The sequence below is a fragment of the Nerophis lumbriciformis genome, linkage group LG05 (genome assembly GCF_033978685.3).
Source record: "Nerophis lumbriciformis linkage group LG05, RoL_Nlum_v2.1, whole genome shotgun sequence".
Classification (NCBI taxonomy): Eukaryota; Metazoa; Chordata; class Actinopteri; order Syngnathiformes; family Syngnathidae; genus Nerophis; species Nerophis lumbriciformis.
Window position 1 is genome coordinate 42,434,748 of NC_084552.2, and position 15,585 is coordinate 42,450,332.

Consider the following 15,585-nt stretch of genomic DNA (forward strand, 5'->3'; position numbering starts at 1 on the left):
TATTCTTATGTGCCTTATAGAGAGGACCACGACAAAACAGAGCGACTAGCTCTAGTGCGACCTGTTCAGCAGCAGCAGGAGGAGGAGGAGGAGGAGGAGGAGGTTGACTGACTGTGGCAGGACACCTCTGCCTCTGTTTCACTTTATGTTGCTGGTAAATAATATGGTTGTAGTAGTAGGCTAAAGTTAAATTATTTAGTATGCACTAATTAAAGGGGCAGAGCTTTAAGAGACATTTTAGCTTTTATATTTTATAAGAGAAATTTTTTGTAAGAACCACAATTAAATATATTTCAGTGAATAACTAATTGTTCAAATTTGTATATAAATATGTACATAAAGTGTTGTAATTATATTCCAACTCCGTGTTCTTCTTGGTCATCGCCGCTGCCGCCGCCACCCCCCGCCCCCTGACCACACCACCACAAATAGATGCCTGCCCTGTGGGAAACACTGCATTCATGTTATCATGCTCCATACCTGTGACGTTTTGCTATGTTTTAACAATAGCAAGAGATATGTTCCACTTTTTAAGGTAATTTTAGAAGCAGTCGTGCAGTGCATCTACATTTAGACCACTTTTTATTTATCTATTTTGTTTTACTGCTGAAGGTGCATGGTTGCAAGGCTGCACGACTGTGCTTAAGATGAAAAAATGCATACTTCAATAAGTTTTTTATCATATAGGATATATGTTAGTAATATATATTCTATATAAATAAAAGAACCTCATTAAAAAAATAATAAGTGAAACCAAAACACATCAATTGCATTTGTTTTAATCAGCTAAATCATCTAGCAGCTATGAAATTATAAAAGGATGTTTCTGAATAGACAATGTGTCTATATGGTGTGGTAATATTTTTTGGTCCTCCCAAAACAGCGATGAGTCTTGATAAATCACATTGTGCACGATGTAGAATATATTTGCATTTTCTCCACAATGTATTGTGGGCGTTTTGGCCCTGCGATGAGGTGGCGACTTGTCCAGGGTGTACCCCGCCTTCCGCCCGATTGTAGCTGAGATAGGCTCCAGCGCCCCCCGCGACCCCGAAGGGATTAAGCGGTAGAAAATGGATGGATGGATGGGCTCTAAATATGCTAAAATCAATCCAATGTTGGTCAATATACATTAGTTCAATTTAATTTGATCTATATAGCTATTTGACCTAATGTAAACTTTTGAATGTACATGTGCAACAGTTTTTAAATTTTCCCAGAAAGGCAAACTGTATGCTCTTCCAGTCTCTCAGTTGAAACCTTCTGATGACACACTAAACTTAGTGGCCACTTGCCTCTGTGACGGTCTCATTTAAAGTTGCGTAATGGCAAGGTATTGTTGAGCAATCGTTAGGTCGTCTTAGTCTATTAATTTAAAAATGTGCGCAGCACGATGAAGGACTATAAAAAAAATTAAAATACTATTTTTGAAATATTAAAAACAAATGTCTTCAGATTAGTGAACAGTCTGCTGTACAGACTGTAAATGAGCTACATAATACCATAGGTGCTCATTTCCATCTGTAGTCCCCCATACCAGTGTGGGTGGCACTGGGAGCAAGGTGGGTGACATTTATTGCCCAAGGACAAAATGGCAGTGACTAGGATGGCGGAAGCTGGATTTGTACCAGGAACTCTTCCGCCGGAATGCAGCAGAGAAAGGCCCCAGCACCCCCCGTGACACCGAGAGGGACAAGCGGTAGAATATGGATGGATGGACACTCAAGTTTCTGGACAACCGCTCTACCATCTGATCCACGCCGCCCCTTAACTTTGTGTTAGGAGACAAAACTAATTTGTGTGACATCCATCTAATAACCTTATTAATAATATGTTATATTCAAATATACATAATGTTTTTATGATTTGCTAAGGGCCAATGAAAAAACTAGCACAGTCTTTCTGAGAGATGTTTTCAGCACTCCACTAACATACACTTCAAATGTTCACCAGCAGAGGGCGGACTATCACCGGGCTAAATCAAACACTAATGCAAAGATAACTACTGAATTTAACCATCTGTGTGATTATATTCATTTCAAGACTCAGCCTGTCTGCTACTTTATATTCTTGACATACTTTGAACACAGACAATACAAGACACTCGCATATGGTATAAGTGAAACTTTATACCATCATATTATTTTATTGTTATTTCAATAGAGAAGGAAACCTGTCACAGTCACTTACCTTTTCTCATTGCCATAGGATTTCTGTGCAACTTTTGCATGCAGGATCATAACAGTTTGGTCCCCTCGCTCCTTTAGGTAGTTCCTCATGGCTTCTCTGAAAGAGCAAGGGGTAGGGGGGTAGAGGATCATCAACAGGCCATTTTTATAATCTGGCAGATGAGCGTGTTGGAGCAGAAGGAGCCTCTGGGCTTGGTTGGTTTTTGGGCAGTGATGTTGGGGGTGGGGGCACTACATAGGTGTTGACAGGCGTTAGGTGTGAAAAATTACAATACACAACAACATGTGCATACTGTACACTCGCATTGACCCCCTTTAACGCCTCCACGGCCAAAAAAAAGCTTGGTTTGCTCCCTCCGGCTGGATCCAATCGAGGAGGGAAAAGGGCGGGCTGGGCTGGACCGTTAATGACCGACTCAGGGAGTGGGGAGGTGGTGGTGTGGTAAGCAGTTAAGAGAGAGGGGAGCCTGTCATCTATCTCCGGGGGGACCTAGGGGGGAGGTCAAACGAGGGGAAAGGGGAAGCATAGTTGCTTCTCTCTGACCACTTGTGTAATGCTGAAGGCACTCAGATGGTAAAAAAAAAAAGTTTTGGGTACACTGTTGATGTCAGTGACACCTGACACACTAGCGCATCTCACTCTGCCTCGCAACACCAAGCTGCACACTCGGGTTAAACCGGGCCTTTGTTATGGTAAGCAAGAGACCGTTGAGAGAGACTGTGTGTGAGAGGGAGGGAGTGAGGGCAGTGGGCTGAAGAGGATGAAGGCTAAGGCAGTTTGGTTTATCTAGCTCATAATGGATCGGGGAAATTAGGGAGAATATATTCTTGTTCAAAGTGACAGGCTCACTCGTGCTGCTTTTTTGATTCATTATGGCTTGTTGCCAGCAAGTTTCAAGGAAAATGATGGCGATACAACACAAGAATTCCAAATATTTGAGGCCACTGAAGTGATCCCAGCCACCCCTGAAACCCATCAAAAAGCATTTTTATTTTATTTTTTATAAGTATCATTGTACTCTTCCATAACCGCTCATTAGACTGCAACCATAAAGCTTTCCTTTATCGAAACAAAGAGTACAGTGGTTCGAGTTTAGTTATTAATTTCAAACAGTCAGTTGAAAATCAAATCGAAAAATGTTTCGCATCAGAAAATATGAATCCAATTAATTTGTTCAAGACACCCAAAAACGTTAGCCCAAAACACATTTTATAGAGAATAATTATAATTGTACACACAGAAAATGATGCAAAATGCATATAAATGACACATGAAATGGATAAATGAACATTTACCACGTTTACCTTTAATAAAGTTTATTGATGGCCATGTACACTTAGCTACATTAATTTATTTATTCAATAGTGTTTCTCAACTTATTCATCAAAGTGCTGGCCCTCGTGTTTTATCCAAGAGCGCACGGACAACGGACAGCTGTGTGTTCACATCACTTTGTTTAACATCAAGTAATGCAAACGCATGCACGAGACAGCTTTATGGCACAAGACGTTACACTGTAGTGCAGGGGTGTCAAACTCAAATACAGAGTGGGCCAAAATTTTAAACTGAACAAAGCCGCGGGCCAAGGTTGAACAAATTAACCTTGTTGATAGGGACCCAAACAAGTTTTGCATTAAATATTGAACAAGCAAGGCTTATATAACTTTATAGTGACATGCAAAATCGAGTTTCAAATAATAATAATAATAATTAAAAAATATCAATGGCATATTAAATACAATTTAAATAAAAATTGAATGCCTCTTTTCTATTTGCAGCCTTCTGAGGTAAATATCAACATTAACTTTTTCCACAGGCTAATAAATTTGAAAATAAAATAATGAATAAACCAACCATTCAGGACTTTAAACTGCTCAGTTTGCAAAACACTGATCTAATCTGATGTGCCCAAGCCAGATACCTGGCATCTTTTCTTGGATGCTAGTTCATTATTGTCGGGGCTCAGGCATCCCTCATTATCGAACGAAGGTGTTCATCAGTCATTATTTCTCGTATTCCACAGTCTTGAGGGCGTGCCTTACAGGCACTGCTTTTAACGTCCTCTACGAGCTGACGTCACGTCCGCTTTTCATCCCTTCTAACAACGTGCCCGTGTTGTGCCGGATAATGCACCCCCGGCGTAGAATGCACTATTATATCAACTAAATCCCACGTGCAACATTGAATCTATTTAAAAAAGTTATTTAATAAGAAGCCAAAAGTGCAAAAATAATAATGTTCATGTTGGAGGAGTTGTGAATGAATGAAATATGAAATCTGTGCTGCAGTTTGCAGGTGTACCTAATGTTGTGGCACGGATTTCATATTTCATTCATTCACAACTCCTCCAACACGAACATTATTCTTTTTGCACTTTTGGCTTCTTATTAAATATTTTTTTTAAATAGATTCAATCTTGCACGTGGAAACTTTAAGTGCGGGCTTTAGTTGATATAACACTCTCGTCAGGGGGTGCATTCTACGCCGGGGGTGCATTATCCGGCACAACACCCGCCCAGTCACAAGATATGAGCGGCTCCTGTACGCACACACACGTAAATGCAAAGCATACTTCATCAACAGCGATACAGTTTACGCTGAGAGTGGTCGTATAAGCAACTTTAACATTGTTAGAAATATACACCACACTGTGAATCCACACCAAACAAGAATGACAAACACATTTCGGGACAACAACCGCACAGTAACACAACATAAACACAACAGAACAAATACCCAGGACCCTTTGCAGCACTAAATCTTCCGGGACGCTACAATATACACCCCCGCTACTTCCAAACCCCGCCGACCCCCCCCCCACCCCCAACACACACACACACACACCTTGTAGCGTCCCGGTCGAGTTAGTGCTGCAAAGGGTTCTGGGTATTTGTTCTGTTGTGTTTATGTTGTGTTACTGTGCGGATGTTCTCCCGAAATGTGTTTGTCATTCTTGTTTGGTGTGGATTCACAGTGTGGCGTATATTTCTAACAATGTTAAAGGTTTTTATACTGGCACCCTCAGTGTAACCTGTATTGCTGAAGATCAAGTATGCGTTGCATTTACTTCTGTGTGCGTGGCAAAGCCGCACATATTATGTAACTGGGCCAACACTCGTTGGACTGGATGAAAAGGGGATGTTACAATTCTCGGGAGGGGTACTGAAATTTGGGAGTCTCCCGGGAGGTTTGGCAAGTATGAGAATTAGCGATGTACCGCCGCTGTATATAATCGGCGGGCCAGCTCTAGTGTTAATTTGATATCACCTCACGGGCCAAGTGAAATTATACGGCGGGCCAAATTTGGCCCGCGGGCCAGAGTTTGACACCCATGCTGTAGTGATTCTACAGCCTTACGTACAGTCTTATGTGTTCTGGCAAACTGCTTAGTTGCCCCTCTTCCTTTTGCAACAACAAAGAATACAAGATGTAACTGATCTTCAAGGCAAACGGAGTACGCTGGGCATATTTAAAGTGGAGGGCCACAAACAGCGCTTGGAGGTCTTGTTGCAACAGCAAATTCTATATTTTCCATTAAATTAAAATGATGGAAAAACCATGATTGATAGCCACACTTTGATGAACTGAGGCAGGCTAGCTAGCTTAACTGCTAACATGAATACGACACAATAACGTCTTTCCACATTAAGAAACGACATACCACAACTAATCTTGTACAAACACATTGCTGTCTGAGCAACTAAGCTGTTCAATTGTGCACATTGAACCCAAAGGTTGTGCTGTTTTAGCAAAGAGTGATCTACTTATACTATATATCAGTGGCCCCCAACCTTTTTGTAACTGCGGGCCGGTCAACGCTTGAAAATTTGTCCCATAAATTTGTCATAAAAAAATACAATCATGTGTGCTTACGGACTGTATCCCTGCAGACTGTATTGATCTATATTGATATATAATGTAGGAACCAGAATTATTAATAACAGAAACAAACAACCCTTTTGTGCGAATGAGTGTGAATGAGTGTGAATGACTGTAAATGGGGGAGGGAGGTTTTTTGGATTGGTGCACTAATTGTAAGTGTATCTTGTGTTTTTTATGTTGATTTAATAAAATAAATTAAAAAATTGTTGGTTTTTTTTGGAATTTTTGTGCGGCCCGGTACCACTGCTATATATGACAAAACATTTTTAATTTTCTTTACAACTTTTTTAACAAAGACAAAGCTGTGTACAACTGAAAGTGAATTTATGTGACGTCACATAAACCGGACGTGATGCAAAGTGAACACTTAATTCACCTTTAATCAATAAAGAACATTCTAAAACTTTTCCGAATTAAAATGGCCATTCTGTACGACACATTACATTCACTACTACACAGTCGGGAAGATAACACCGTAGTATGCCGTTGCAAGACAATGTGTTACAAGGCTAAATAGACAGTTCCTCAGTGTTCATAGTCCGTTAAAGTCTGTCATGATTACAACACACTCGCGTTTGTTTCCGGAAGTGGAAACACACATCTGTTGCCAGAAGTGCGCTGCTATGGAAACGGAATTAAATGCGCTAAGGAAATGACCAAAATATGGTAAATATTGAACATATTACATATTGTTATGAATGTGACTGTTACTATATTAAATATAGACTTGCAGTGTGTATATAAAAAATTGATAAGAGGATTTTGAAGTTGTTTTAGAGGGCTTTGAAGGCTACAACAGTGACTCCACATTTTGCAAGTGTTTTTTTTATAATCTTTAGAATCCCCCCAAAAAAAGACTTGTGTTTTTGTCTTTCATACTTATTGTGAATTACAGGCAACATTTTAAAAAAGTGCAGTTCCCCTTTAAGTTTGTGAGCTGAAGAGATAATAACGGACCAAGATGTCTTCCGAATTAGGGCTGGGCGATATATCGATATACGCGATATATCGATATACGCGATATATCGCGGGTTTGTCTTTGTGCGATATAGAAAATGACTATATCGTGATATCGAGTATACGTTCTCACGAAGTTGCTTTTCGCTGCGGGGCATTACACTACAGGCTCTCCTCGCTCTTTCCTGTCTCTGCTTCTCACAGACAGACAAGCGCACCTTCTTACACACGTCACATACTGTCACGTCATACGTCACATACGTATACGTCCTCCCCGAGCAGAGAGGTAGCAGCATGGCTAACGTTAGCTGTGATGCTAGCGGTAATACAAAAGAAAGAAGGTGCGAATCTGGTAACAAATGGAAGAATAATTAATTCCCAAGAAAAACAGCAAGGGGTCCATCGTCTGGCGGTGGTTTGGCTTCAAGTGGGAATATGTCGAACAGACAACCGTAATTTGTCAATTGTGGGGCAAAAGCGTTGCTATAAAAAGTAGCATTACTGCTGTAACAAACAGTTCAGGGTGTCCCAAGTTACCGGATTGTGTTAGGTAAGGAGGAGTTTTGTGCCTCCAGAGTTGTTGCCGTAGGGCTGTGACGTAGGGTGTGTGTAGTTGTGGAAGGAGGTGTGTGATGTTGACATTAAAGAAGCGGTGGCTACCGAACCTGCTCTAATATTTCCCGTTTATTATTTTATTAGAGAAGTACACTGTATAGGCGAACCCAGGACACTCGGCTACACTGCTAATATGTAGCATCATTTGAAAAGTCACCTGCTCGAGAATGAACAGTGCTTACTCCACACGTCAATATCTATCTGTAATTCTATTACATTACCTAACATTTACTTTACGAGGCTGAACTTCACGGTTTGTGTATGCGTTCCCTGTTTGTATTAGGAGTGCAAAGGTACAATGTCTTTACAGTTCTGTACGCACATTGGTACACCAAGGTAACAAAATGCTTAATTTTCGAACTTCAATAATTTTTCTAATAAATAATAAATAACTACAAAACTGCTAGTAGCTAATTCTTCAATAATTACATTAATTCTCAAATCAAAAACAAAAATATATAGATGTATAAACATAGCATTAAAGTTGGGAATCTATGGGCACCTCACTATTTGATTCAGGGGATATTTATGCATCTTTAATTATTATTTTGCATGTTATTATCAATTTATATTATACATTTATTATTTTTAATTGTTAATGATATATGTATGTAAGGCTCTTCCCTTGACTCCTGACATATGTGGTACCGTATTTTGTCATTTCCAGTTTTCGGATGCAATTGCACATAGCATAGCTATATATAAAATAGACAAATAGCCATTCCCGGCGTGCCTGGGCGGAATAGGCCCGCCTACGGAGTAAGCCGTGCCCGCCCTGTTCTGGAAGATGTTTATTTTACTTTATTTTTTTTTTTACATTGGAGCAGGTAAAAATAAAATGATCAGTAATCAAAACAAAGGCACCTTGACTAAGACGATAAAACAAGTAACTAACATGTTAGTAAAAGTATAAATACGAGACAAAGAAGTTGATAGAAACAAAATCCAATAATATTTAATTTCGTCTTGTTGATGGGTGGGACAAATTCGGAATATATCCAATCACAGCTCTTAAATTTCATACATTGAAAGAAGGGTGAGAGCCAATCATATTCTTTTCCTTGCAGGATAAAGAAGTCACTGCCAAATCAACATGTGTGGCTTTAACATGTAATATTTGTACACCAGGGATATAGCGAACAGGACACATTTAATTTTTACTACTATGATGCCATCATCAGGCGAGTCATCGATTCTGACATCGACACAACTATAAGTCAAATCTAATATTTACTGCTGTCAGTGTTGCACCAAAAACTGTTCCTGTGTCAAAAATTGATTCCCACCGCTGCGCTTCTTCTGTCCACAACTGCTACATGGAAGACAAACACTTACAGTTGTGGTTATTGTAAGGATATATGTTTGAAATGATTTTTACCTTTATCGTGTCCGAAAAATAACAGAGTTGGCCATTTCTATGGTAATAATGGTATTGTTAAGGTCTATTATTGATCCGATGTTAATGTGCTAAAACGTCGTTCTTGTGTAGAAGCGACATAGAAAAATAACTGATCATGTTCAATAAATAACTGTTCATGCACATGATAAATAATAAAATATTAATCAAGTGTTTGGATGTATTCATTCAAGAGAGCTACATATTTGATAATAAAGTACCTACTGTTCTGTTTACATGTTTTATACCCATAAAAGTTACATATATAATACTAAAGTACCAACAGTATTGTACTGTTTACGTGTTGAAGTACTATTTAAACAAGTGTGCGCGCCACCACGGCGGGAATCAATTTTTGGCAGGCTCTCCACCCCAAAAAATTGATGCCCCCCCCTTAAATATTTTTCTGCAGTCGGGTTTGCAAATAGCTACCCGAGTACTGTAACAGCCTGTTAGGCAACTTGCCAATGTGGCGAGCAGAAATTATTGTTTTTTTCCGGGCCTTTTAAAACTACGGAATTCCACTTTGCGCCTTGCCCCCTTAACAACCCTCATCCCGCAGCTCAAAGAGGTGTGTCTTCTCATTCATATCTACAATATGTCTCACAATGCTGCAACACTGTGTAGATATTAATCTTTTTAATATTAATCTCCTGAACTTTTTTTTAAATCTGCTCTCTAATTTCTTCTTTTTAGCTTGATACTCTCTGCCATAACGCAATTCCAGTTACATTTTGGTTGAAGTGTACAAAGCAAGTACATTTTGGAGCTGTTAAGGATCACAGTCTGTATTCAGGACTTTTTTACTTTTGGGAGATAAGGCTTGGGGGAAGGCTGCGCTCCCCGAGCGTTTTGTCTTATCGTCATTGTGATCAAGACATACAGCAAACAGCTCTGTTAAATAACAAAATGAAATATATGAAAACACAAAACTCAAAATACAAATGAGCACAAATGGAGGAAAATGTTGTGAAAAAAAACAAACAAATCATGTCTTATCACATAGTCTCCTTTAGTCTCTGGACAAAGTCACAAGTTGGCTAGTTTTGGTTATATCAGCAACCGCTTATGTTGACGTGAGTCAGTCGGTCCGAGGGGCGTTGACATAAACATGTTCTATCGTATTAGTACCGGCCAAATGTAGAGGGAGCCATTGAGCAATGTCAGCAAACTATTCCTCCATCAATAGATCATTAGATTGCTGCACAAACCAAACGGTCATAGCTCCACTGCAAATCCAGCATGTAGAGTAAAGTGATACGCTATAATTCATCCCGGTAACGAGCAAGCAGTACCACAAGAATGTAGACCAGCTTCATTTCACCGACATAATTCAATATTAAGTAAGTACCAGCCATGGGCAGTCATTCCAGACCAGTATTGCTGCCCCACTCCGGATCACAACCGTGGCCTCTCTATTACACAATTGCGCTTTCACTCACAGGAGGTTTTTATATACCACCGTCGTCTGTGATGCCATTTTTAGTGCTGACATCCACCTCAGTGCACACAGTAAAATATTTGAATGGATTTAAAGCCTCACATGCCGCAACAATCAAATGAAACCAAATATGCTGTCATCAGATGGACCGAATCGGTTCGACGGTGGCTCCGTAATCTTTTACAAGCTGCCAAATGTTGGCCATACCGCAGCATTCTAATCAAATTCTATGGGCAAAGAGAGATTTACATTGATATTAAATATGGCAGGCTGAGCTTTACACAAGCCAAGCATTGTCATGGCGCACAGATAGATCGCTACAAACACAGTTGGATATAAATGCAGGTGAATACAAACCAAGATTGTATCTGATGTGCCTCGTTCAGACCGAAATTAAAAAGTAGTTTGCAAGCTCGGATGTGTGCAAAAACTAGACAAGTGCATTTTTTTGTCACAAGTGTCTGTTGATGGATTCATGTCTGTGCAGTCGACCCACTTTCCCACACTTATAGCACCATCATTTTCAGTCAGGCGGCAACGCAAGTGGGTAAAGAACTGTCCAGCAGGGGCTTTTTAGGGGAAGCCCTGTCAGGACGTCTACTCGACTGGAAATACAATGCATGCCACACTTGCACTGCCAATGAGCCTGCACACACGCACGCACACACACGCACGCAAACACACACACACACACGCAAACGCACACACAAACACAAATGCACTCACGCACACCGCAGGCTGTATAGCCACATACTGACTGCAAAGACTGCATGAAAACTAGGGCTAGGTTATTATGGCAAAATCAAAATAACAATTATTAGGGCTGTCAATGTTAAAGCAGTAACATATGTGATTAATTAAAAAACAATTAATCCTGCTCGTTTCCCGAAACCTGAAAATGCTCCTACACAGATGAACCAACCAACGGCAACGAGTTGCACTGCAAAGCTGCGATGGTGTGCACATTCAAAAAACTAACGAGTTGCGTAGACACGTTCAGCATTAACAACACTCCCCTTCTTTTCTTGACTGCCATCTTTTGCCTGCGCTGTAAAGCTGTTTGTTAACAGAGCGAGTCGCTCGCCACCGACGCAAAGCCCAAACGAACAGCTACAAAAGCGGGTGTGCCCAAATACATATGACCGTAACAACCGTGCACCGAGGGACCCCGTATCCATCCACCTCTCAAACACACCCCATAATAATGGATGTAATAACGTTTTATTTGGCCAATGACATACAGTATGTCCTATGTACACTGTGAGCAGTACAATGCACGTCTTCCTTTGTATGTGCCTTTCGTGCATAATCTTATTTTTTCACTTGTTTGGAATTTATAATCGCACTCTTGTTTTTTGTACATTTCATTTGAAATGAAAGACAAGTTCACATACTGTTTGTTTGAAATAGAAGGTGCAGTAATATATGTTTCAATTAACAGTAAATAATCGTGATTAATAATCATGATTTCAATATTGATGAAAATAATCTGGATTTTTATTTTGGCCATAATCGTGCAGCCCTATTGTAGAGGCACAATTACAACAAGGATAGACCAATTGTACTACACAACCAAGAGCATCAATTTGCAACTACTGGCTGAATGTGAAGGTATTTTGCTTACTGTAGAAAATTGGACATCTGTAAGTGATCACAACAAGCTTGGGTCACATTGTACAAAAAAGAGATCAGCTCTGTCATCTGAAAAGCTAAAGAAGCTTGTTTCTTCAAACAACTCGTTAAACTAAAGACAAGTAAATGCAGATTTAAATGGTGCACTATGTTAAGTTGTTTATGTGTGTGTTGACTACATTATTCCTTAGTATACACGTGTACGTTGTTTGCTATAATATTGAAAATACTTTCAAAATGTGCACCTAATTCTTATAATACTTACAGTCACCAAATTTTGAGCATATCAATGACTTGCAGTTAAGTAAGACAATAAAAAACGTTCCTGTGTGAAACTCTGACTACAAAAATTGCATTTGTATCCAAATATTGGGGTATTTTCTTATATACATGTTATTTATGCAATCAAATAATAACCTGTGATTAACCATGATTAATCACAATTAGAGATGTCCGATAATATCGGCCGATAAATGCGTTAAAATGTAATATTGGAAATGATCGGTATCGTTTTTTTTATTATCGGTATCGGTTTTTTATTTATTTTTTTATTAAATCAATATAAAAAACACAAGATACACTTACTATTAGTGCACCAACCCAAAAAACCTTCCTCCCCCATTTACACTCATTCACACAAAGGGTTGTTTCTTTCTATTAATATTCTGGTTCCTACATTATATATAAATATATATCAATACAGTCTGCAAGGGGTACAGTCCGTAAGCACACGATTGTGCGTGCTGCTGGTCCACTAATAGTACAAACCTTTAACAGTTAATTTTACTAATTTTCATTAATTACTAGTTTCTATGTAACTGTTTTTATATTGTTTTACATTCTTTTTTATTCAAGAAAATGTTTTTAATTTATTTATCTTATTTTATTTTATTAATTATTTTTAAAAGTACCTTATCTTCACCATACCTGGTTGTCCAAATTAGGCATAATAATGTGTTAATTCCATGACTGTATATATCGGTTGATATCGGTATCTGTAATTAAAGAGTTGGACAATATCGGAATATCAGATATCGGCAAAAAGCCATTATCGGACATCCCTAATCACAATTCAAGAGTGTGATTAATCTTGATTAAAAAAATCCTTTGACAGCCCTAGAACTAATTGAACCTTCTACCTCGATTTCGGTTAATGCGCAATTATGACACTCTCAACTGCTATTTTACTTTTTGGTCAACTTCATCCTTATCGTAGCCAAAGTGTGTTCAAAAAACTGACGGGGAATTCCTTTTGGGTTCAAGCTGCCCGCGTTGTACTGCCGACTCTGTGTTTGAGTTTACCTACACGATGCTTCGGTGTAGCAAACTGGATGGTGTCACATGGCTACTTCTTTGGCTGGTTTTGTGACAGAATGTATGCGTTGCGACACATGACTCCCTGTATCTACACAACCGGGAGTTTATTTTGAGGGGACGATGTATTCGTAGAGCGATAAATATAAAGGGGGTAAAACAACTAAATAACCGACACGGCAGTTTTATGTCAGTTTGAAGCTTTAAATGTCAGTTTCGATTAATCGCCCAGCCCTAATGAAAATCACTAGCAAGTCTATTGTCCAAAACTCAAATGCAGAGATATAAAACAGCATCTAACAATATGCATAGGAGTTAAGACTGACTTTTTGCAAGCTCGTTCAATATCAACCAAAGAATGCATTGACCAACACACATGCGGCAAGAGCAAGAGTGTGTTTACCTGGTTAGGCGCTGTGGCTGAGGGCGCTCCCCAAACTTCCTGAAGTGCGAAGAGAAAAACACAAATGAGTGAGCTAAATGTATAAGTAAACAACACAATGCAATATATGATACATAAATATCTATTAAAGTCAATTAAAACAGGGGGGCAGCATAGTGGGGATCACCATTGTTCAGTTAGCAGATAAAGCACGTTAGGCAGATAAAAGCTTTTACTTCTTTCTGCTCCTTTTTAATCATGATTTATTTTAATGTTATGTTGATCGTTTTTTGTTTGACCTTGAATGAATTAAATTAAATAAAAACAGAAACAGTCCTATTTGTGTAAATGCTAATTTGCTAGTTTAATGAATCCTGATGACATTTTTCCATCCATGTCTGTCAGGTGACATAAAGCATTCAGACATCAATATTAGTATGCGGTTTGACTCCTACATTTATAGCTTTGGGGTGAGAACATCGACAAATGTATGCAGCACAGCCACCTGAAATGTGGTTGTTCCTTGACATTCATATTTCACAAATGTTCATAATAGAAAGAAATAGATAAACTCCAATAGGGCTGCAACTATGTAATACTCTTGAATTTGGAAATTATCCTACAAATTCCTTTGATCAATCTAATAATAGGAAAAAACATATTTTTGTTGAGCTTATCAAAGTGCAACACATGACTCGGTTGGTAGAGCGGCTGTGCCAGCAACTTAAAGGTTCCGAGTTTGACCCCCGCTTCCGCCATCCGAGTCACTGCCTTTGTGTCCTTGGGCAAATAAACTTCACCCACCTGCTCCCAGTGCCACCCACATTGGTTTAAATCTAGCTTAAAGATGTGGATAATGGGTTTCACTATGTAAAACACTTTGAGTTTCTAGAGAAAAGCACTATATAAATATAATTCACTTCACTTATTTTGTTTTGTGCAGCACTGGGGGGTTTCTGTCAACAACAACAAATACAAAGCAGGTCAGGATGACTTTTTCATCACGCCTAACGTCCATTTTTTAAGTAATATTCAACCACTGTTCTATTTCTAATGCAAATAATACATTGCTATTTCAATATGTGTGCCTTGTCTTCACTTAAGAAGCAGAATCAAATGTATACATTTTAAAGATAATCACATTAAGTTGAGTTTTTACATGATTAACTTACCATACTTTTATTGTGAAATAATATTTAGACCTAAAACCAGAAGTAACATACTGCCTTTACTGTGAAACCGAAAGTAGCAATTTTCAATACACTGCAGCAAAAGGATGGGGCAAAAACACCATATTCTTCCTACAGTAAATACAAATCCTCCCTTATTTGTGATCAGACATTGGAGAGTCAGTACAAGTCATCATCAACAAGCAAAGAGTGTCCCCTTTCTGGGAACGGATTTTGTAAGATGAGAAGAAGAATCCCAGGAAAGATGATTGGCTCTAAGGGATAAGACATGGAATAACTCTGTAAAAAGGAGGGCGATCAATAAGGTTCCCACAGTGAAACACAGATGCCTCAGCTAACTAATGCATTCTGAAGGGGGGAGGAAAGGGATACTGCGGTGAAGGTGGAAGGAGAGATTCCAAGGAGCGAAGAAGCAAGAAACCTTTTTAAGCATCCACAAGGGCTTCTCCTAATGTGTGTATGTACTATGTAGTGTGAAGGGTGATCAAATGTGTTGAAGTGATACAGCCGCGGGTACGCACCTTGAGAAACAAAAGCCACATTTCCTATAGACTATAAACTCACATATGCACTCAGTCAATACAGG

General features: G+C 39.1%; 1 protein-coding gene across 3 annotated transcripts in view; it reads right to left on the reverse strand.

Annotated features, from left to right (window-relative positions):
* rbpjb (recombination signal binding protein for immunoglobulin kappa J region b) overlaps positions 1–15,585 on the reverse strand; it is an 85,727-nt gene that overhangs the window by 17,375 nt on the left and 52,767 nt on the right. For 2 of the 3 annotated variants that reach the window (XM_061960247.2, XM_061960246.2), the window contains exons 2-3: positions 13,831–13,869; positions 2,191–2,286 (exon numbers count right to left, since the gene is read on the reverse strand). In XM_061960247.2, the coding sequence (XP_061816231.1) occupies positions 2,191–2,286; positions 13,831–13,869 (135 nt within the window). Of the gene's footprint in view, positions 1–2,190; positions 2,287–13,830; positions 13,870–15,563 lie in introns of all 3 variants that reach the window. The other variant, XM_061960248.2, reaches the window with a different exon arrangement.